The sequence below is a fragment of the Gorilla gorilla genome, chromosome 10 (assembly GCF_029281585.2).
Source record: "Gorilla gorilla gorilla isolate KB3781 chromosome 10, NHGRI_mGorGor1-v2.1_pri, whole genome shotgun sequence".
NCBI classification, from domain to species: Eukaryota; Metazoa; Chordata; class Mammalia; order Primates; family Hominidae; genus Gorilla; species Gorilla gorilla.
Genome location: NC_073234.2, coordinates 103,423,557 through 103,448,397, shown reverse-complemented (window position 1 = coordinate 103,448,397; position 24,841 = coordinate 103,423,557). Strand labels below are relative to the sequence as shown.

The window sequence follows — 24,841 nt, the reverse complement described above, 5'->3', positions numbered from 1 at the left end:
TTATTTTAAGTCATCAATTTATTCTAATATGTAGCCAACGTTGGGAACTTCTGTTCTCACTAATATTCAAATGAAGACTTTAATTCTAATCATATCAAATATGGTTTCTAAAACTACTTTGAAGTAAGATTTATGAGTTTATAAGATTATCTTTTATTTCCTTGTTTTGATAATGTATACTTTTTATTTTGTTTGTTTTTTTACTAGGCTGAATTAGAAAAACTTAAAGCTCATCTTGGGCATCAGTTGAGCATGCACTATGAATCCAAGACCAAAGGCACAGAAAAAATTATTGCTGAAAATGAAAGGCTTCGTAAAGAACTTAAAAAAGTATGACTTTTATGACTGATTATAACTTTTGATTTTTATTTTACTTAATACCTCTTGGAAAAACTGAAAGTAGATCCTTGATGAGAGTGTCTATAAAAGTAGATATTAAGAGATTGAGGAATTGTGTTTCTATGCCTGCTGTCATCACATTCCACCATGAAAAACATTGATAATAAAAGTTAATACATTTAGGCCGGGCACGGTGGCTCACGCCTGTAATCCCAGTACTTTGGGAGGCCAAGGTGGATGGATCACGAGGTCAGGAGATCGAGACCATCCTGGCTAACACGGTGAAACCCCGTCTCTACTAAAAATACAAAAAATTAGCCGGGCGTGGTGGCGGGCGCCTGTAGTCCCAGCTACTCGGGAAGCTGAGGCAGGAGAATCACTTGAACCCGGGAGGCAGAGGTTGCAGTGAGCCGAGATCGCACCACTACACTCCAGCCTGGGCAACAGAGCGAGACTCCATCTCAAACAAACAAAAAAAAGAAATAATCTACGTTACTTACACATACTTTATGCTTATAGCTAGGTCTCGTAAGCATTAGGAAATCAAAACAATCTTTTACATGTGTAAAGGTATAAACTATCCCATTTTTCTAAAAATATAGAGGAACAAAGTGTCAAATTTAAATTAATCACTAGTAACTAAATATATTTCTCTGACCTCATTTTCATGATCTGTTGTTCTAATTATTATTGGCCATATTGCTGCTTTAAAGGAGAGATGTTGAATTTGTTGAAATTTTAATCAGCATTTAGAGCCCCAGGTTATTTTTGTTTTCCAATTTGTAATGATAATTTTGAATACACTGAATCTATGAGAACAGTATTATGTTTTCTCATAAAATACTAATTAGCATTTAATGATAGGAAACTGATGCTGCAGAGAAATTACGGATAGCAAAGAATAATTTAGAGATATTAAATGAGAAGATGACAGTTCAACTAGAAGAGACTGGTAAGAGATTGCAGTTTGCAGAAAGCAGAGGTCCACAGCTTGAAGGTGCTGACAGTAAGAGCTGGAAATCCATTGTGGTTACAAGGTAGGAACAGAGTTTTAAACTTGTACAAAGTTTAATCATTTCAAATTTTGGCATTGTTTTAAAAGACAACACTATTCTGGATAACCTGGTTTCTTCCTGATGAACAGTTTGTTTGGTTGTTATTTTAACATAATACTTTTTTTTCTGTTGTAGTATTGTTGGAGACTTTTTCTTCCTTGAAATGTTTAACTTGTTTAACCTTGTTTGGGTGGCAGGGCATGGAACAGTATAGAGCTGGGGCTGGGCGAAGGAGTTGGAGCTGTGTGTGCGTCATGAAGCTGCCATCAGCTATGAGCCTGGGCTGAGGCTGCTCAGCTTCTCCTGGGTGCTATTTTTCTCCAACTGCAGCTTCAGCTTCTTGATTGTATAATTTGCTTCCTCAAGTATGAGCCAGGAATAATTGAGCTGTCTTGTCACAATGTGTGGCATACTGGATCTAGGCTGTGCTGCAGTGCTTTTAGAGTTATATCCTGGGCAACTTTCTCTTCAGATAGCCCCAAGAGATGAATTCAGCAGCAGCTTTGATGTTTTACTAGCTTCTGCTTTCTGGTACTTGATTTTCTCCCTGAACACATGGGATTCCAACCTGTGAAACCAATTTTTGTGGCTATGAAAGAGGTAGTGGTAGTTTATGAGTAAACATTCAGTCTGTTGCCACTATCATCATGTGTGGTTCATCATGACTGTGATGAGTAGGTAAAAGGCTCTTTGTGTCATTCTCATTTCCAATTTTAAGCAGCTGCTTCAAGGAGTCTGGAAGTCATTGACCAGTGGGATCCTGCCTGTGTCTTTCCGCATTAAAGCCATCCTGTATGAAGTGGTATCCTTTACCATCTAGCACATCTGCCTCCCCCATTTCAAAAGGCATACGCATCTTTATCTCAACATTCTCATACAGTTCCTTATGTCCGTGCACCTCCAATGTCCCCTTTGATGTCTTTGAGGTTTTCATCTTCCATGTCTGCTATTTGGAATGGTCTTGATGGGAGGCAAGATAGTGATCACTATAACTAGGATGGGAGTCTTAGTACCGTGAGGCTACAGCAAGTCCCACAGAGGGCCTGCTGCACTGTACTTGCCCCTGTCAACCAAGTCTAAGGAGAAAGATTAAGCAGGCATATTAAAGGACAGCCCAGATGGACATGAAGTCCTGGAGGAGTCCTTGGTTCCTGTCCTAATACTAAACCTAGAGTACCCAGAATCCACACTTCTCCACTCTAGCTCTCACTTTTCCCATCTACACACTGGGAAAAATTATTCTGTCAGAAAGCCAGTGTCAAGGTGAGAACAAATAACAAATGTGATGATATGGAGTGGGAGAAGGGGTCTCTTCTACTGTCTTCTTGGACCCTAGCAGTGGCTCTGAGCCAGGAGTCCTGTCAGTTGATTTCTTGGCCATTCCTTCATTTTCTTCTATAATCACATATGGACTCAGAATGAATTTTGAGTTACTCTGAAATCTATTTATTCAACAGATATTTACTTAGTACCTCCTGTTGCCAGACTCTGCTTTATGTTGGATATTATTTTTTAAAAGCCCACCTTGCCTAGGTTTCCTCAAAGGACCAGGTGGCTTCCCTGGTTTTGAAAGACCCTAATTCTTACTATGATCTTAAGTAAATTATATCCTTTCTGTGGGCTCAAGTTCTTTCTAAGAGGGCTCTATGGGGCTACAAAAGAAATTGTTAGTGCAAAAAGAGTTTATAAGGTTTATAAATGGTTAGTAGAGGTGATGATGATATTTAACCATAATTGAAGATGACTTTGCATTTTAGATCATATACGTGTTTTTCATCTGAGAACGATACAGGTCACTGAGCATACCATAAGCCTTCAGTAAACCATGTGCAGAAGACATTGCAGAAGACATAAGTCTAAGTAGAAATCTCTTGACAGAGAGAAGGCTCGTTTTGATCCTTGACCTCAAATTTAGGTTCCCTAAATCCATTAAAAAAGAGAAAGAAAAAGAAAAAAAGTTACTAAAGTTTAAATCTGGGAGGATTATATACCCTTCTCAATAAAGCAGTTTAGAGAGATCTCTTTTGGGACCCATGACACAGGCCTTGCTCATGCTGACATCTTTATAGTTGCTTTATTATTTATTCAACAAACTTATTAACACATATTCTATGTCAGGCCTTTTCCTGACTACTGGGACAAACCAGGGTGATGTGGGGGCTGTTTTAGATAGGGTGATCAGAGGAGGCCTCTCTGTTTGGGTGGCTTTTGAATAGAAAATTAGATGAAGTGAAGGAGTAAGCTTCTGATATTTCACTGTTTACTTGTGGTAGATCTGTGATAATCTCTGTCAGGTTAAAAACATTCCCTTCTAATCTAAGTTTCTAAGATCTATCAAAAGCTGTTTGAATATATTTAGACAATCATAATTTTCCTTTCTTGTATTATCCTAGCAGATTTTGTTGCCAAAGCTATACTGGCCATTTTAACTTAGAATGCAGTCTTTCTATTCATTTCTGTGGAAAAGTTTGGATATTGTAAGCATTATTTTTCTTTAGGTATGATGAACCTGCAGAACTGTTTGGTTCAATTATGAAATTTTTTTTCTGGAGTGTATTTTTTTGAACTATTAATCGTTTCTTTAATGATTATAAGTCTATTCAGATTTTTACAAGCTTTATCCCTCTCCCATCATACACTATTTTTCTTACCCATGCTTTTGCACAATTTTTTCCTCTCCCTTGGTGTTTTCCTACCTAGATACCTCCTATGTGTGTCTGTGTATGTGAGAAAAGCTTTTTATTTGCCATCTTTATATTTCTAAGAATATCTAGTAATACAGAATTTTATATTCTGAAGAATTTTACTTTGCATTTTCTTATTTTGTGATTGAAAAAAGGTATTAATTTTAAAATGGTCAAATCAGGCTCCATCCTTGGAAAATACCCAAATCCTTTATTTTGATTGGGCCATCTGTTAATTAGGGATACCTTATCTCTTGCCACCACTTTTTAATGCTAAATAAATATGTAGCTAAAACTTTGACTAGAAGAAACAGTAAAATAAGATATTCTTGCTTATTTTTAGTACAGTTATTTGAACTTTTAAATCAGTGACATAAATTATTTGCCATGTCTATACTTTTTTTCCTTATACTTTTAGAATGTATGAAACCAAGTTAAAAGAATTGGAAACTGATATTGCCAAAAAAAATCAAAGCATTACTGACCTTAAACAGCTTGTAAAAGAAGCAACAGAGAGAGAACAAAAAGTTAACAAATACAATGAAGACCTTGAACAACAGGTAAGTAATGTAATTTTTCTTTACATGGTAAAATAATGCATAATATCGCAAGATGTTCCTTGCATATATAGATAAAAATGGACTCTATTAAGAAGACCCATCTAACTGAAGGGCACCCCATTCACCCATTTGCTTAAGCCAGAAACTTTGGATCATCAACGACTTCATTCTTTTCATTCTCTACATTTTTTTATCATTAAATCATGTCAGCTCTATTTTCAAACTATATCCTAAAAATGACCACTTCTTGGCATCTTGAGACATCACTACCAGTCTTGTCCAAGCTATTGTTTTATACCTGAATAACTGCAATAATTTCCAAGCTGGTATCTCAGCTTCCACTCTTGGATTATTTCACCCTATTTCTATTTCTGGGCTGTCTCCACACAGTTGCCAGGTAACCCTTTTAAAACATAAAGCACATCACAAAGCACAAAGTCCTATCCTCAGAATCTTCCAGTGGTTCTCCATCACCCTAAAATAAAACTTAAAAGTTCTTTTCATATCCAAAAACAACATATGAGGTCTGGCACCCAGTTTTCTTCCCAATCTCATCTTCTACTACTTTTCCCTTCATTTCATTCACAATGTTTTAACCGCATTAACCTTCTTTCAGTACTTTAAACAATCCAAACTCGTTTAAGCGTCAAGTCCTTACACTTGTTTCCTTTGTTTAGAATACTGTTCACCCAAATATTCTCATAGCTTGCTCCCAGACTTCATGTCTCTGCTGAAATAGAGGCTCCTCGGAGAGACCTTCCCTAACCCTAACCCTAACCCTATACTACTTGCCATCACTCTTTATCCTCTTACCCTGGATTATTTTTTCTTGATAGCTCTTCCTACCATCTGGCACTATATTACATCATATCATATTAAACACGCATTCTTTGTGCTTCCCCACTAAACAAGGACCATGCAAGACGGAACATTGCCATTTTGTTCACTGCTGTTAGCCTCTGTGCCTAGGACAATGCCAGTTATGCAGTAGTTACTCAATACTTGTTGAATGAATGGTGAATAGAACATAGAAATTTGCCTATGCGTGCTTTTGAAAACCATATTTTAATATTACGCTTTGTTAAAAATGTGTATCTTTATAAATCCTCATATTTCCATGGCAAACCTTATCTTCTAACTTTTCATTGTCCCCAAAGATTAAGATTCTTAAACATGTTCCTGAAGGTGCTGAGACAGAGCAAGGCCTTAAACGGGAGCTTCAAGTTCTTAGGTACATCCTGTGTTCATATGACTACTTTGTTTTTTTCTTTAAAAAAAAAATTATTAGTTTTTATATACTCTGAATTGCTACAACTAGAGACAAGCATTTTTCAACTTTACTGCCTAACAGGCTTATTAGGTCCTTATTTCTTCCCTCTAATGCTAATCACTCTTTTTTCATAATACACACTAGAAAAAAAGGATAAACCTGACTCTAAGTTTCCAGTTTGTAATTTAGTTTAAACTTTTCTAAGAGCATAGAATGAGTTAAACCTTAGCTTCCCAGAGGAAAATACTAATGAAAGAGAACAAGTAATTTTTTACTTTCAGGGGTCTCTGTAGCCTGCTTTCATTAAGCTCCTCTTATAACAAAACCACACTTGCAAATGACATCAGGTCAGATATTAAGAAAAACATGAAGGCTTTTGTATTCCAGGCTTTTTGTTTGAGAATGGTGACACTGTAGCATTGAGAGTAAATGTTTACTTTGATAAAGACTAGCTTGTTCTGATTACTGTACATCACTAGTTCATAAGAAATGCCCATATATTTTATGAAGCAATATCTGCTTTATTTTTTAACACATTATCATTGTGTTCTAGATTAGCTAATCATCAGCTGGATAAAGAGAAAGCAGAATTAATCCATCAGATAGAAGCTAGCAAGGACCAAAGTGGAGCTGAAAGCACCATACCTGGTAATGTATTTTAAAAAACATGTTAGCTACCCCCAAGTTTTTGAATTTGGGTTTGCCTTTTTTTTTTTTTTTTGGCTCAGATTTCTGATCATTGTCTCCCTGTAAAATTGAATTCCTGATAAGCTTTGGGTCTTTTGTCTCTCTGTGCTATTAATATAAAAATATTCCCATTTTTCTCTTTGTGTTGTTTATACTATAGAGTAGCAAGTACCCAAGTGTTCTTCTCTTTGTTCTCCATCTGGGTGTTACAGATTTAATCACAATACAGTGCTAAGCAATGAATACTAAATCTGTTGCTTCCAGTTTCTAAGTATAGGCTCTTTCAAGTCCTCTGAACATTTTTAAAAACTGCAAATAAGTAAATACTGCCTATATTTTTTTCCTTTTACAAAGTAAAAAGAAAATCTTTCTGCTCCCTTCCATTCCCATTCAGAAGTGATTACTAATCATTCCTCATTCCTACATATACATACACACATATTTTGTGTACATATATATCACACATATGCATACATGTGTTTGTATGTTCATATGTACAATGTACATATCCTCATTATTTGTGGATTCTGTATTTTCTAAATCACCTCCTCACTAAAGCGTGTATGTAATCCCATATCAACACTCGCAGCACATTTGCAAACATCCACAGAGCCTTGGAAAGTTTGAATAATCCAACCTACATGTCCCCAGCAGAAGTCCAACAAGGCAGTGCTCAGTATCCTCATTTCAGTTTTCATAGAGAAATGAGCAGAGGATGGAGACAGTAGAGGGCAGCACAGCATAGTGCAAGAAGCTGTGGCTCTGGGGCCTGTTGGAAGGGATTTGAATCCCAATTCTGAGGCTTGTTACTGCTTTAGCCTTAGGAGAGTCACGTAACACTTCTGAATCTTGTTTTCTTATGTAAATAAATAGAATTTACCAGGATGAGTTATCTTTAGGATTTAAGATTATCATCTGTGTGAGATATGTAGGTGTATGTATATATATGCGTGTATGTATATATATGCGTGTCTGTACATATTTCCCCTAGCAGCAGTGGTTTGATATTCACTAATTGGGCTAACTTTATAAACCAAAACTACTATGGATAGAGAATACTTTGTTTGCATATACGTATATATATTTTCTTGGCAAGTAACATAAAATTGAACTAATACTATACACATTTCTAGCGTATTTGCCTTCCACAGTTTATCATGGACATCTTTTGAGGTCTGTTCATAAATCTGTCTCATCCATTTAATAATTCCATAGTGTATTATTGCATGTATAAGCACATTGAACCATTTATGTTTTGATGGATATTTAGTTTGCTTCCAAGTTTCTTTTATAAAATATGATTAATCTATTGACCTAATTATGCCATTGTGATAGGATGATAGAGATGCCATTCTCTCCAAAGGATTATACCAATTTATATCTGAACTATCTTTGACTATCTCTTGTAGCTTTTTCAATATGCTATGTAGTCCTATTACTAATTTGTAATAAAAGCCATCATGTGTGAGTTGTACTAGACACTATGCTAATTGCCTTACAAGCATTCTATATTTACAACCATATATGATAGGTATTACTGTCTCCATTTTATGTGATAAACAAATTCAAAGTGGTTAAGTAACCATTCCCTAAGCCAGCTAGGAAATAGAGGCAGGATTAAAATCTAAATGTATGAAACTCCACAGCTCCTTGGCATTCCTAGTCCTTAACCTGCTATGCTATGCTACGTCTTGGTAACTAAAAGTACATATTAAATACTCTCAAAATATGTCTCATAGCAGCCAGCTTGGTATGTACCAGACTAGACACAGTATTAATGCTGTTGATGTGAGGAAAATTTTATAATTTTCCTTCCATCCATATACTAACCAGGCCCAACAGTGCTTACTTAGCTTCTGAGATCAGAGATCAGGTGCGTGTGCATTAAGGGTCATATGGCCATAGATAGTTCTCTAATCTTTCCAATCCTCAGTTTCTTAAGGGAATTTCTGAACCCTCAAAATTCCTTATTTCCTAAGTAGACAGATTACCTGTCATTTTTCAAAGATTAAGGCTTAAGATCAAACCAGAACTGTTTTGGAAATTCTAAATCACTGTCTATATAAATGGCAAGATAACTTTTAAGATATTTATACCAAGCCCAGCACAGTAGCACACCACACCTGTAATCCCAGCACTTTGGGAGGCTGAAGTGGGCGGATCACATGAGGTCAGGAGTTCGAGACCACTCTGGCCAACATGGTGAAACCCTGTCTCTACTAAAAATATAAAAATTAGCCAGGCATGGTGACACTTGCCTGTTATCCCAGCTACAAGGGAGGCTAAGGCAGGAGAATCGCTTTAACCTGGGAGGCAGTGGTTGTTGCAGTGAGCCAAGATTGCACCACTGCACTCTAGCCTGGGCGACAGAGTGAGACTGTCTCAAAAAAAAAAAAAAAAAGATACTTGTCCCAGCCATGAAAATGTTTGCTGCCCCTTACTTTCGCAAACTTTTAGTATTTTATTATTTTTCAATGGCTGTAAAATATGACTTATTAAGTGTAGTATAATATAAAGAAAAGAGATATCTAGCAAAGATAGCATTAAAGCAAAAATCCTATTTGCCTGCTGATAAAGTTAGAGGTGTTAACTTGGAGGGTGAATCCAATAAATTAGAACTTTTGTGCTATATTTGGAGACTTTTGTTTTCCTACCAAAGTATCAGGGCTATGTCTTACTTATCTTTTGTATTACACAGCCTGCATGACACGTTTTGCACATAGTAATTGCACAGTAAATGTGTAATAACCTACATGGAATAGCCAGTGTTGTGTTGGATAGCGGGAGCATTTGGCTAGCTTATGGTTATAGTCCCTTACCCAACAGTCTGCTTTTCTTCTGTTGTACTTTTAGTACCTAACAAGTTTCCCTGGCTTTAGGATTTTTTCCATGTAAAATTTCTATCATGTGAAGAAAAAATAACTTGGCCTACACTTCTAATACCTAGCACATACCTCTTTCTGCCTGCTATGAAATTATAATACTTGATGGAGGGAGGCAGCATTAAGTGTTTACATCCTGAAGTATTTCAGCCATAACATCCAGTATTTTCCAGGTTCTAGGTTTCATAAAACTTATCTCTGTTCTCTAGAACAAATCCGTTACCTTGAACTCATTCGTAGTAGGAAAAAGCTGAGTCTAATTTGTATAATTTTTTCGACAGATGCTGATCAACTAAAGGAAAAAATAAAAGATCTAGAGACACAGCTCAAAATGTCAGATCTAGAAAAGCAGCATTTGAAGGTAATATTTAATTATATTTTAGTATCGTTTTGTGAAAAGAGCTGTTGAAAACTTTTCATTACCATCTTTAAGTACGTATCCTAAAAAATTCAGTAATAACATCTTATATTTGACCTTTATATTGCAAAGTTAATTATGTTCATCTGACTATTCCTAACATATTTATTAAATAAGAGTTAACAAAAAATTCATACTCAACATAGGATTAAGTAGTAAATTTATTTTTTAATTGTAACAAATATATGCCATTAGTATGTTCTTAAGTTTTGGGTCACATTGGCAACAGTGTCTTTATTTTTTTTTTTTGAAATTCTTTTCAGGAATCCTAAGGTTATAGTTCCCTTAAAAAAATAATATTTGCTGTTTTACCTCTTTTAAGACTGTAAACAGGACAAAAAGGCATGGATATGAGAATTAGCTAGTGATCACTGGCTATTCTAAATAGTCACTAAGGCTTGAATTGTCTCTTCACCAGATGCCTAATTGTCAGAAGTCCCAAAGGTTTCCCTGATCATATTAATAACTTTATAAAAAGTTGATCATTATTCATTAAATATTAGATACTCGTAAGGAAAATATAAATGAAGTCTAAACCAAAACTCTTAACCAGACTAACTTCAATGTTATGAATCACAAAATCTCTTTGATTGATTGCTCTATTGACAAGCTCTTATATGCTTTTAGAGAAAGATTAAATCCCATTATAAGAGATGATAAATTTTAGTCAAAGACTAGAACACAACTTACGGAATAGATAACTGGACTTGACAATTAACAACTTAGTTATTTACACTGTACAATGGAACAAAGAAAAATCTTAATTCTTCTGCCTTTATTGCTGTATTTGACCATTCAGGAATACTTTGGCTTTCATATTTACAATTAAATCTCCTTGTTCAAACGTTAAAATATGTATATTTCCTATATGCAACTTTTAAAGATAATGTTTCCATTAGGAGGAAATAAAGAAGCTGAAAAAAGAACTGGAAAATTTTGATCCTTCATTTTTTGAAGAAATTGAAGATCTTAAGTATAATTACAAGGAAGAAGTGAAGAAGAATATTCTCTTAGAAGAGAAGGTAAAAAAACTTTCAGAACAATTGGGAATTGAATTAACTAGCCCTGTTGCTGCTTCTGAAGAGTTTGAAGATGAAGAAGAAAGTCCTGTTAATTTCCCCATTTACTAAAGGTCACCTATAAACTTTGTTTCATTTAACTATTTATTAACTTTATAAGTTAAAATATACTTGGAAATAAGCAGTTCTCTGAACTGTAGTATTTCCTTCTCACTACCTTGTACTTTTATACTTAGATTGGAATTCTTAATAAATAAAATTATATGAAATTTTCAACTTATTATAAAAGAAGTATATACTTGAAGACTTGTTACGGCCATCAAATAGGCAGTGAGCTCTGGTGAATTTCTCTACATTCATAATGCTTTAAGTTTTTTAAAGAATATGAGGGTAAATTCAGCAATTTTAATATTTTAAATTGGAGTTTATATATACTTATTTATACATGTGTTAAGATTCTCAAATCCTATGATATATATACAGATGTAGACATACACACATATAGGTTATGAGGTTGAGCCGTATGTTTTGTTAAATATCTAGCAAAATTAAATTGAGCTTAAACTATTTAATTTTGAAAATTAGTGACATTAAATTGTTGTCTTTAAATTACCACTCAGTTATAGTGGAGAGAATCCAGCCGTTGTACAAGCTTAGGAGCTTACTATTACTTATGTTGTTTTTATGGCTAGAGATTAAAATTAATTTGCTGGTTTTTAATAAAATTTTGAATAGGTACTTGAAACTGGAAAATTCATTTCTTCACAAATGGTAGAAAACATTGATGTTTCATAATGAACAGAAACCTTAAGATATTTTTAAATATGGTAGAATATTCAAGATTAGAATATAATGATAAACTAATTTTATTTGCATTTTATACATCAAATATTATATCTTTGAGTCTAACAAATTTCTGATTATCTACTTTTAAAAAATGATTAAACAAACACTTAATATCAAAGGCAGAGTCACATTTGTTCAGGTTCATGTTGATAATAACTGGTCTTGAATTAATGTAAGTATCTGGAATTGGCCAGCATAAGCCAAGATGATGGCGATGGACCTAGAAAGAGAAAAAAGGTATTAGCTTTAGCATACAGATACTATCTATCTATCTTCATTCACTTAGAAATATTTGAGTGCCCACTGTCTGCCAGGTACTGGGTAAGACTCCACTTTATCTTAGTCTGTTTTTTTTTTCCATAGCTGTTCTTCTCCTGACATATTACATATTTGTTTATTGTCTATCTTCCCCATTAGAATGTGAGCTTCATGAAGGCAGACACCTTGTTTTGTTGACTGTGTATGTCGAGCACCTGGAAACATGCCAGGAACATTATCAGGGGCTCCATAAAATGTTGTGAATCATAGAGCCTGTTGCTGAGTACAGACTAGCTACCTGAAAAATGTGGGCAAGGAGGCATTCTAATTGAAAGGAATGTTATATGATAGAATGGAGTTTTTTGCTCTAATTGCAATCATGTAAATATGGTTACAGCAAACACAATGTGAGTGTGTTTGCGCGGGCAAAGGTGGAGAGCAGTTCTGGTAAATTAAGTAGGGGCCAGATCATGAATACTTAATGTAACTGAACAGATTTATGCAGGAAAGTAATATGCTCATTCATTTGTGAAGAATGGAGAGGACAGGGCTAAAACTGAAAGATACTATTTTTGGAGGGTGATATGATAGTTAAAGCATGAATCTTGGCTTAAATTAAAATTAACAGTTGGGAAGAAGTACATAGATTAGAACTGTTAGGAATTGATAACTGGATATATGAAGTAATGAAAAGAGGGGTTAAAATTAATATCCAAGTTTTTACTTCAGTGAATTATGTGGACTCAGAGAGTTACAACTAGGCCCAGTTTTGAATATTATGAATTTCAGGTACCTGTGAGAAATCAAATAGTAGAGAAGTCCAGGAGACAGAAAGGGAACAAAGTATAAGATAATTCATTCTGTATATATCAACTGCTACCCTGGCACTCTTTTTACTCAACAGATTCTACACTCAAGTCTGGGAGATGCTGAGTTAAGTCAGTACAAGATGTCTCTGAGAGCACTACTGTGCAACATGAATTTCCATGCAGGGGATATACAGTTATCACTTTAATTCTGAAGCACACCTGTTATGATCAATGCCCCACACAATACACACTGGGAAGCACTGTTTTACCTCTTAAAAAATGGTGGTACATGGGATGAGAAAATTAAATTTCTTTACCGCAAATAAGAATTGCTGCCATTTGTAGAGAGAATTTTAGTGTCACTTCTACTCTATTGTAGGAATATAAGATGACATAACCCCACCGGAGCTATTTTTGCCATTACCTTTATTAAACAGCCATCACTGCAATGCCATACTATTCCTTCAATTTTACCCTCTTTGCAACCTTCAAACCAGGACACGAGATCATTGTGCTTCAATGAAGGTAGATTTCTTATTTGAAATGCTCCATGTGGTATAAGAAGATGTAATGGATGTTTCTTGCTCCCTAACCCTGAGTGGGAAAATTTGCCATTAGCCATATTCATTTAAAGGAACTTTCAGAAAGAACTAGAAAACGTACCTCTTCAAATAAAGTCTTTTGAAACACTTAGGAATAAAGGTAGAAAGGCTGGTTGGTTTCCTTAAAAAGAATATAACCCAGTGCACTGGCACCTTATTCCAATAACTCTAAATTCCACCTTGGTGTACTCTCCACCACGGTTCAGCAAACTATGACCTGCAGGTCAAGTCTGGACAGATACCTTTTTTTGTAAATAGTTTTCCATGAACACAGCCGCACCCACTCATGTAAGTACTGTCTGTAGCTCCTTTCAGAAGAGTGGCCTACAAAACTTAAAATACCTACTCTGGCATTTGGCAGAAAAAGTCTACCAACCTTTGGTACCAGTGTGGCACTGGCCACATTCAACTATTCTTCAACGTTTGCCAAACAGCTGCACTGTATCTCTGATAACTTGTCTAACTACCATCTTAGCTTCTTTACACCTGGCAGTCTCCTTTTGATCTCTATATAGGATTTTCCTATTATAGCTTTAGCATCCTTAGGTCTGTCTTCCCATCCCCTTGTCAGCAAGGTGTAACCCATAGTGCTCTCAGTACTTGCACTCAATTCATCATGATATATATTTTGATACTTAACATGGTATTATTCATTGCCAATTCTTTACTTTATACCAGTGGCTATTTAAATTGATGCTATAATAACCATGAAAAGTGCATTTTCATCAATCGACTCAACTCACCTGAATTTTTAAAAGCAAGGGGGTTACAACTGAGTCATTACTTTTCATATATAGTTGTGTAATGTTATTACAGGAAAGAATGAGGATAAAAATCAACCTTTTGGATTAATAAAATGGTTTCATTTCTCTGTGAATGTAAAGTTAACAGAAATGGATATAATCCTAGGAAACTAACTCAAATTTGTTAGTCATTTCTTTCGTGTGTGTATGTTTTTTAAGTTGACCTAGAAAGTTCTCTTTATAAATGTCAGTTACAATAACTGAACAAGAAAAAGTCTTCACTCACCATATGGGTTTCCATTGATATTTGTTCCTATGAGCTCCAGTGTTTGTTCTAAGAGATCTGAAAGTGGCACTGCACTAATTTCCAAAAGTCCAGAATCATCAGGATGATGTTTTAGTACCAGGGCAATTTCAAATTCATAATTAACTACAGAGGAATGCCAGCAATACTGTTTGTTGTTTTTCTCTACTGGTACCCAACCTATCGATATAAAGAAGAAAATTATTTGTTATTAGATCGTTTTTCTTTGGACTGACACTACAGGTAATTTCTATTTTTGTTGTAAATTTCCCATGTTTTCTGGGTGTCTATCGCAAAGAGATATTACTTTAAAATTCAGTGGGAAAGTTAACAGTTTATTACTTTTTAAAAAATCATAAGGGTTCATTTTTTATTCTGTAGAATTAGCCTGTTATTCACTACACAGCACCTAGCATTCTCTTACTAGAAAATTCACCCTTATTCATTAAGAACTGAACATTATTCTAAGACACAGCACTCAAAATTTTTTATATAAAATAAGTTTTGTCTCTACCTTCTCTCAAGCTTCAGGGACAATGGACATAATGCAGTAAGTGTTCCAAGTTTATTAAAATGTTCCAATATATACTGAACAATTTACTGATGCCACGTTTATTGAATGTTATTGCTATTACCCTTCTCATTCTTATTGCCAGAATTGGCTCCCTTCATTACTCACACTAGATTACTGTAATAACTTCTTTGCTGGTCACCTAGCCTCCAGTGAAATCCAACCCACTTTTATCATAGTTCTATTTCTAAAACTTAAATTTGCTTTTGCTGTACCACTGATTAAAAACCATTATCTTCAGGATAAACTTCAAACTCCTTTAGATGGAATAAAAGGGCCTTTCCGATCTGAGCCCACCACACTTCTAGCCTCAACTTTTACAGCCGTTTCATGATGTCATATATCCTGAACATTGTAGCTGCAATAAAGTGTTATATAAAATATCCAAAATACCCCATGCCCTCTCCTCTTCCTGGGAGTTTGCCTAAGCTGATCTTCCCTCTTCCTTGTCAGCTGACTTCCCAGTCCTTAAGCTTCAGTATAGATGTCTACTCCTCTTGGGAGCCTCCACTAACCACAAGCTGAATGAGGAATTCCTCTTTTCTCCAGCGGTACCTGATGTATTCATTCCTGTTAGTTCTTAAATCATACTATTATTGGTTAATTTCTCCCAATGTCTAATTAAAGATCATTGAGGACAAGGGTTCTGACCTTCATTTTTGTATTACCAGAGACTAAGAGGACTTTGCACATAATGGGCACTCAAGACATGCCAGTTGAGAACCTATAACCTTAATCTGGGATATCTTCCTATTCAGCATACCTTTGCAAAATTTTCCCATCCCTAATCTAAAGATATAGCCACTTCTTGAAATCTCATTTCAGACTAGATCATCTCATCTATCCTGACAAGAACTTGGAAGCTATCTATTCCCTCTTCTTTTGTTGTTTTTTTGAGACAAGGTCACAGTCCAACACTCAGGCTAGAGTGCAGTGGCACGATCATGGTTCACTGCAGTCTCAACTTCCGGGGCTTAGGTGTTTCCCACATTAGTCTCCCGAGTAGCTGAGACTACAGGCGCACAATGCCATGCCCAACTAATTTTTTGTATTTTTTGTAGAGACAGGGTTTTGCCATGTTGCCCAGGTTAGTCTTAAAACTCCTAGGCTCAAGCAATCCACCCACCTCAGCCTCCCAAAGTGCTGGGATTACAGGTGTGACCACTGCACCTGGCCTCAAGGCTATTCTCTTTTGACGCTTTATTGTCACAGACTACAGCTAGTAAAAAATGCCCATCTTAGAAAAGATTCTAAAGCTAAGAGGACATTCTTGATATGAAACATCTTTGATATAAAATGTATGTAGGACTTTACATAAATTTGATTCAGAAATTCTGTGCTATACATATTAATGAAGACCCAGATTAAAATTCTGTAATTTCTGATTGAATGGATATTTTGATCATTTTACTAGTAAACACAAAACTGCACTAGAAAAGATATGATACCAGGAATGTGTCCATTTTCATCAGGCACTGGGTTCCCATTTATTTGTTCTGTTTCCTTTGCTGGTATCCAGCACTCTGGAGCTGGTTTGAAGTCCTCCTCAACGTTCCAAAAAAATTCTAAAAAATATTAAAAAGATAATATTGTATGTGGTGATACTTAAAAAACGTAAAATACTAAACAGACTCAAAATGGGAACAGCTACTAAAACCTCATAATATCAGGTGTGATACAATTATTCTCCATTCATTATCACCACAACGTGACTGTACTTAAGATTAGGGTACTAACAATTTAAATATTCAATTTCATATACGCCATTTGTATACAGTATTTAACAGTCAAACTAAAGTAACTATATTCCATTAAGTATTAGATTTATGAATTTTTAATATACTATGAATACAAATATAAACATAAATACATGAATGCATAGATATACAATGAGTATCTACTACAGATATTTAAAAGCATTTTAATTAAAAATATTAATTTCCTGAGATTTGTACTTGATTTATAAAATTACGTATTTGTCTCTTACACAAAATGTGTCACTCATTTCAATAGGCAGTAATTTGTATGTTTTAATAGACTCATACTATAAAGAAGAGTGACATATTACGAAAATATTTTACAATATTTTTCAATAATATCCTTTTATATATAAAAGTATTCCATTATCGTTTTCCTAAATTGCTTAAATTACACAGAAGGATATAATGTACAGAAATACCACAGCAATAAATATGCCACAAATTTCAGCTATTTAAACATGAAAAGTTAAAAAAAAAACAACCTTTTGGGTTTTCTTTTGAATGTAGAAAATTTTTAAATCTTTTTTCAGCTTGTTTGTTGGGTTTTCTATCTAGTCGAGCCCAAAGGTATGGCTGATCTAAAACAGTAATAACAAAAGGAAAAGTATGACGCAAACAAAACTTATCTTGAAAGACATTTCAGAATACAGTTTGTCAATAAACAGGAGGCTAATTTCTCAAAGAAGACAAAGGGAAATATGCAGTCTAAGAATATATACCTCCTAGCAGTACCTGATGCTATGAGAAGGCTTATTTCTCTGGTTAAAGAATGAGGGGGATGAGACAAAAAGTAAATATATGATCTTTTTTATAAGGACACTGCATAGTCATATTGTATGAGTTAGCAGCATTTACGGACAACTGAAGCTACCTCTACAAAATGGAAACATAACCAGATAACTGTATTTACCCCACCTCTTCCCCCCAAACATAACACTGTGCTGTAAGGGTTAATTCTGACACATCTGGAATCAGGCTGAGCTGTTTTGCATGGCACTGACCCCTGATCAAGGCATGAAAATACTAATAATGTTGATTTGTACTCATGGATCTGAGGAGTTGCAGGGCACTGTGCTAGTATTCTTTATTGGTAGGAGTGAGACTGATAGCTTGGTCTGAGAACCCTGGAGGGCTCTGCTGTTGAAGCTGGTTACTTAGCATCAAGATGCCTACCTACGTGACCAGCAAAAATATAAAAATCTCCAGCTGTGAGTCCATTTTGCATTCCCTGGTTCCAAGCTGTTTGCCTGCACACATAAGTGGTTCCTGATCTAAGAAAATGTGTCCTGCCAAGGCTCTAAAGCAGGGAACAATAGTAGCTTTTACTTGGCCTCTCCATACTCCTTACTGTGAGACAGTCCTTGGCTATAATACACATCTTTACTTTTAATGCCTTAGTAGTAATAATTTAGTAGTAATTCTTTAGTAGTAATAAATGTGGATTTGTAAGCATTGTCACTTTGGGTTCTGTGACTTGACTTTAGCAGTTAAATTCTAACCCAGTTTGCCATCCTCATGCATAATGATACACACTATAGTTTCTTAATAGACATCAAAGTCTGAAAAATCTTTTACAGTTTTCTCAAGTATACAAATCCAAGGTTTATAAAGAAACTGCTGTACAGTGGTCCAAATATTCTGTACTACTTATTAGCTATCCAGATAAATAATATGAAGAACCAGATTAAAACTGTATTATCATTTCTGGTTCAATGGACCTTTTGTTTCTTTTTTACCAGTAAACATAAAAAATGCAATTTATTTACATCCATTAGAATGGCTACTATCCAAAAACAAAAACAAAAATCCGAACAGAAAAAAGCAGAAAATAAGTGCTGGTGAGGAAATTGAAAAACTGGAACTTTGTGCACTGTTGGTAGAAAGGTAAATGGCTGCAGCCACTATGCAAAACAGTATAGTGGCTCCTCAAAAAATTAGAATTTCCATATCATCCAGTAATTCCACTTCTGTGGAAGCACAGCCTCAGATATCTGTTCATGCCTGTTTACAGTGGCATTATTCGCAATAGTCAAAAGATGAAAGCAACCCAACTGTCCAGCAATGGTTGACTGGATAAACAAGATGTGCTAGATACATGCAATGGAATATTACTCAGCTTTAAAAAGGAATAAAATTCTGATACATGCAACCAACATGAATGAACCTTAAGGACATTATGCTAAGTGAAATAAGCCAGTCACAAAAAATAAACACTGTATGATTCTACTTATATGAAATACCTAGAGTAGTCAAATTCATAGAGACAGTAGAATGCTGGTTACAAGGGGCTGGTGGTGGGAGAATAAGGAGTTGTTTCATGGGTAGCATTTCAGTTTTATAAAATGAAAACAATTCTTGAGATGGAAGGTGATGATAGTAGCACAACAATGTAAACATACTTAATGCCACTGAACTGCATACTTAAAAATGGTTAAGATGGCAAATATTATGTATGCTTTAGCCCAGTTATTTTACTGCATTTCAGAATAAATTTCCTGATACAAGGAATGTGTCCAGATGTCCATTTAATGCCCCAGGAATGTGTCCAGATGCTATTTTTTTCTGGAAGTAAAAGGTAATCTCACCGTCCAAAAATAATTGCAAAAAAAAATCTCTTTTCCATACATTTCTTCTTAAAATGACTGACAATTTCTATTTGCATTTCTACCTTTTAAACTACACTAAAGTGAAATTAATTAGAGACACTGCCAAGAGGAATAAAGCCCCTGGAATCAGTGCAGGAAGAACAAGCTTAAGGGTCACACAAACATAGGTCCCGTTGCCAGTTCAGCCATTCAGTCACTATTGGGTCTTGGACAAATTATTTAAGTTTGCTAAACCTCATTTTTATTGTCCGTGAAATGGAGAGGCTACTTGTACAAATTGGAGATAATATATGTCAAGGACCATGCTGCCTGGGCCCTTAAGGGTATTAAGTAAATATTTTAGTTACCTTCCTTTTTTCCACCAGGAAGAAAATACAGTAATATAAGTGAACTATAACAATTGTGACCTTTTTGTTTTGCTACTATACTTAGGTTTCCAAGGGTTTATGAAGAGCAAATGCCTCATTTCAGATAGACTGTAAAGTGATTAAGAAAAATAAGTAATATTTGTAGTAAATATTATAGTTTTAATTTACCTTTATAGGTAGTAACATAACAACATGTTCCATCCACTTTTTCTGTTGGAATTGCACTGTATATATCTGCATCTAATGCCTTGTGACTTATAGTTTCAGTTGCCAAAACTTTAAATGGCTTAAAAAAAGAGAGAGAGAAAACCGGTTTAAGATAGATAGCCTCTATGTCTTTGCACACATGCTCACCTGAAATCTTCTTAATTTCGTTAGTTTTAAGGGATGATCTCCGGTTCATCTTTCAGAATGATTTAAAAATATTTATTCTGTGAAGTTCCGAATTGTTTGCTCCCTTCTGTGCTATCACAGCAACACCTGATTTTCTACACAATTCTGTAATTATTTACGTTTCTTTATCCACCTTTGTTCTTTGCAATGCTGCATCCCTAGCACAGGCATTCAGTATATTTAATCATATATCTGCAATTATTTACTAAATGCCTAAGATGAAGCATTGTCTTCAGCACTGGAAATACAGAGGTGAACAAAAAAGTACCTGCCTTGGGTGAAACTTGCATTTTAATGAGGGAGACAAAAGAAGCACAATGCATAATATAATGTTAGCTATGACAAGCAAGTGGTAAAAACAAATGGGTAAAGGAAAGAGGGATGAGGTGCTATTTTGGATACGGTGGAAAGGGAAACTTTCAGGAGGCAACCTTTAACCAAATTTGAAGCAAAGGAATACCATGTAAATATCTGAGGAAAAAAACAAAAGGTAAGGTTTCTTTATGTGTCTGAAGAATGCAAGGCAGACATTGAGTCTGGATCTGCGTGACGGTAAAACTAGATTGTATCCTTAATTAACTTAAACTTCATAAGTGCTTCTGGTAGTTCAATACAAGTATCTTTCAATCGTAATTTTCAGTTTTCCCAAGAGTCAATCTACTCTTCAGTACATGAGACTTTCCCCCTGTTTTATAAGCATAAACATTTTTGTGATTTACAAAACTTGTTTTTTAATTAAGACTTGGTTCATAAGGAGTCTTAGCAAGGATGTGGTAATGTACTCCTGTCTCAGGTCACATTCTCAGGGAGCAGGCAAGAGATGGAAGATAGTTCATACTTTGTTTTTGCCTTTTTTAACCTTTTTTTCCTTGCAAAGCTAATAGATGCTCATTATAGAAAATTTGTAAATGAAATATACAAAGGCATAAATGAATCACCCACGTCATCACCCTTCAGATGTATCACAAAGAACCTTTTGGCATACTTCTTGTCTCTTTTTCAGTGCATTTTTCTCAATATAATTGACATCAGTTTCTATTTGCTACCAAAAAGTTTAAGAGCCAAAATCAAATGGTTTCTGGATTTACTTTTTTCATGTTTTTCCTCCTCAACTGCATGATAAATAACTGCTATTATAAGCACAGGCTGAAAAACTAATGATTTTCATCCTTTTCATGAAGCAATTATCATTAGTATACCTTCATTGTCACAGAGCTTGCATCTCTGTCTAAACACAACAGATCACAGACTTTAAAAGCATCTTAATTTTCAGAACTATTTTATCCTTGATTCAGTTTTATATCCTAAAAATCTTCAGATGTATCATCATAAAGTTCAACAAATACTCTTAGGAAAATACATTATCTGCCTGAAAGGAAAGTTCACCCCCTGATGGTTTCCTACCATTAATAGTGATTTATATTAGACATGACAGTACTACAAACTTAAATTTCTGAGCTGTATCAGCTATGGTTTATTTACTTAAAAAATGTTCAAGATGGCAAAAGAAAAATTGCCTCTATAAAACAAATCTCTTGACTCTTGAGTTAGGCTTCACTTTGACAACAGTTTTCTTCACAGTTACCTGACATGACATCCCTATGTAGTCTGATGAATTGTTTACTTTGAAAGTTGTATTTAGGAGTCTATGTTGATCTAAAAATCTTTGTGGTAACTCATTCAACAAAGCTTGAGCATCTAGTTTGTGAACGGCCTTGTCCTAGACTATGCAGGCAGAATATAAAAAAGGAGTAAAACCCGCTGGCATCACCTCTTTGACGAGACCTCATATTAGCACTCCTGTAAATACAGCCCCACTGATAGCACAAGCTGGCCCACTATGCCATCTTAGAGATGTTATACTGTATACTTCAGAACCATTTTAGTTCTATGTCTTTGCACCATGAGTACTCAAGATTTGAAGTTGTTTTGTTTTTTTCATGTTTTTCCCCTAACAATTTTTACCGTTAAAACTAGTAAGAATCACTTGCCTTTTTTCCTTTGAGTTTGTTTGCTTTGAGAGTACTCACTTTTTGTCCCTTTCAGCTTTATCAGTAGTGAGCTGTTTACATATTTAATTTATGGTTTTCCTACTGTCAGGAAGAAGAAGGGCACCAAGGATGAGGAAAAGACAGTTTCTTGGGTTCCTACTAACTTTTTATCTATAATTCATTTTCATTTCTGAAAAAGACTTATGCCACTTTTATAGTCTGTATCTGAAGTAGCATCATCTTACAAAGTGAAACAACACTGTACAATATAAACATACTGCTGTGTGTGAGCTTAAGACTTATGCACTATTGCAAACAGGTAAACTAAGAAATTAGCCCCTTCTAGTACTGATTCAATACTTTTAAAATATAATCGTCTAGTAGGGATTCAGTACTTTAAAAATACAACTGGTTTTCACTAACTTATGATGCTGGTTTCAAAGGATATCAATTTAACCCAGGGTGGTAGAGCCACAGGGTCTGGTCCAATAGCAGTGTGTGTGTATGTAAATTTATCAAAGATCCTATGTGGGGGGGATGATTACTTTGCCCCATGGAGCTCCTGATGAGTATAAACATTCCTTCCATAAAAATAAATCATCTGCTCTTTGCTATCGACATATCCAAAGGACAACACGAGACACTGAGGGGTACACAACGTTCTCCTCCACCTGTCAAAAAAGGCTTTAGACTATTACCGGAAAAACAAGGTACGTGTATTAAAATAGTGAATATCAATTGAGTGGCCCTCTACAATTTCTGGGGAGGGGAAATCACTGAAATGGCTAAGTTGATTTAAGATTTTATGGAGAAGAACTGACTTGAAAAATTAAAAACACTCTAGAGGTGATCCAGAGTGAACAGTCTGAGCAAAAATATGAGACAGGATTGTGGTTGATATGTTCACAGGATGAAATAGATGGTTAAAACAGAATCCACTTTAAGGACGATGGAAGGTAGATTGAGCCTCATTAGTGGGAGGCCCTGAATTAAGAATGTGGATGCTATGCTATAAACGATACTGTAAGCTGTTCTTAACTGCAGAGAGGTAAGAGAAGGGGCTGCTTATTTTCCCTGGTGGAGAATACTTTCACAAACTACTCCCCTCCAACATACGAAGTTGAAAATCACAGTACAGTGAAATACTAAAACAGATGATAATGTTTCATATGGATTACATTTGTTACAGCTAAAAAAAAAAAAACCAATTACTGCTACAAACACTGAGTAATAACTGTGGTATTCTGACGAGGAAAGAACATGGTGATGATCAGTCTGAGTGGCAACTAAGACCAATTAGGTGGTGCAATGAGCAGGACATGAAATATTAACTGTAACAGCTGTGACAGCAATAGAAAGCAGGAAAAGATCAGATGCTATAAGGTAAAAAGCATCAAGGCGAATGGAAAACTGGCATGAAATGATTCCAGGGTTCATTCTTTAATTCAACAAATATTTATCCAGTGCCTACCACGTGCCAGGTCCTAGAAGCTGGGACTAAAGATAACAGGGCAATCTTTGCCTTAAACAAGTTTTAGTCCAGAAGACGAGAAAGCCAGTGCCAATGATGAAACTCAAGTGAGGTGGATTTCCAATGGACATGTTGGCTTTGTTTGAAATCAGCAAAGTTGGGAAGCACCCAACTAATCACTGGGGATTCTACTGATCAAAGACTACAACGTTTTATAGTACAATATGAAAAAATTACCCAAATATAGGTTACTCACTAGCATTTACCGAGGGCACACTATGGAAAACACGTTGCTGCAATAGAAAACCTTGAGAACACCAAAGTTGGAATAAATTAAGTAATTACTGGTAATATGAGGTGTGAACTTCAGTGACCTAATTAGGCTACTGTCAACACCGCCACTGGTTCGGACAGAACAGGTAAAGCAAGTCTTCTAATATCCACCCTTTCTTACTGCACTCTTGAAAAGCAGTAAAGCTTGGACTGTGGCAATTACCTGATTAGGGGGTTTCCCCAAAAGGTGCTGACCTGAAAAGAAAGGGACATGCTGTGGATGTGAGTTATCCATTTCCCTGCGAGGACAAGTTTGAATCTCCTGATAAGGAAAATTCTTTCGCATATTCCCTCCCTCACAACTAAGAAAAGTACAAGAACCTGGAGCTCAGGGCGTACGGAACTCCCACCCCAGACCTCCCCAGCGAAACCTACAGAGGCTCCTGGCCTGCAGGGCAGTTCTAAAGCGCCCAGCCGCCCTCGCCGGGTTCGCACTGAGCCAGCGCCGCGGGGAGGAGCCCACGCGGGCCGCCAAGCCTGCGCGGCGCTCCTCCGTACCTGATGCTCCCTTTTGGAGGAAGGCTCCTCTTTCACCTCCGTCACAAACACACACGGCATTTTCCGCTGCACGGAGCCCAAGCGCTTCATGATGAGCCCAACAAGCAGTGCGAATGGAGGGCGCGCTTTCGAGCGACGCCCGGTCCAGTCGCAGAGAAGCCCTGAAGCAGTCACCCGCACGGCTCAGGCCACTCACACTCCGCGCCCAGCCACCGCGGCTGCGCCCCAACTACCAAGCCCAGCGAGGGGCGGGAACGCCCGTCCAGAAGCGGCTTCCTGGCCGCGGCGCCTTCTGGGAGTTGTAGTGCAGAAGCTGAGGCGCCTGGTGCGTTCCCACGTGCGTCCTCCGCCCCCCACCCTCGGTTTTAATAACC

At 36.0% G+C, this 24,841-nt stretch overlaps 2 protein-coding genes across 7 annotated transcripts in view; one reads left to right on the top strand and one right to left on the bottom strand.

The window, feature by feature from the left end:
* CEP290 (centrosomal protein 290) overlaps positions 1-11,659 on the top strand; it is a 93,991-nt gene extending 82,332 nt beyond the window's left edge. For all 4 annotated transcript variants that reach the window (XM_063694195.1, XM_055358922.2, XM_063694196.1 and 1 more), the window contains 7 exons: positions 208-330; positions 1,204-1,376; positions 4,497-4,638; positions 5,796-5,869; positions 6,462-6,556; positions 9,759-9,838; positions 10,795-11,659. In XM_063694195.1, coding sequence (XP_063550265.1) covers positions 208-330; positions 1,204-1,376; positions 4,497-4,638; positions 5,796-5,869; positions 6,462-6,556; positions 9,759-9,838; positions 10,795-11,025 — 918 coding nt within the window. In that variant the 3' untranslated portion in view covers positions 11,026-11,659. The remainder of the gene's footprint in view (positions 1-207; positions 331-1,203; positions 1,377-4,496; positions 4,639-5,795; positions 5,870-6,461; positions 6,557-9,758; positions 9,839-10,794) is intronic.
* On the bottom strand, positions 10,039-24,763 carry RLIG1 (RNA 5'-phosphate and 3'-OH ligase 1). Of its 3 annotated transcripts, none has more exons than XM_004053646.3 (7): positions 24,468-24,763; positions 19,950-20,067; positions 17,290-17,385; positions 16,496-16,612; positions 14,459-14,656; positions 13,252-13,421; positions 10,039-11,980 (listed from the first exon to the last, which is right to left on the bottom strand). In XM_004053646.3, the coding sequence occupies exons 1-7, from the start codon at positions 24,555-24,557 to the stop codon at positions 11,792-11,794; spliced, it is 978 nt and encodes a 325-aa protein (XP_004053694.1). In that variant the 5' UTR covers positions 24,558-24,763; the 3' UTR covers positions 10,039-11,791. The 3 variants fall into 3 exon arrangements, with proteins under 3 accessions (XP_004053694.1, XP_055214903.1, XP_055214904.1); XM_055358928.2 differs by having other exon boundaries at positions 24,345-24,710; XM_055358929.1 differs by lacking the exon at positions 24,468-24,763 and adding an exon at positions 24,133-24,410.
* Positions 24,764-24,841: the final 78 nt, after the last annotated feature.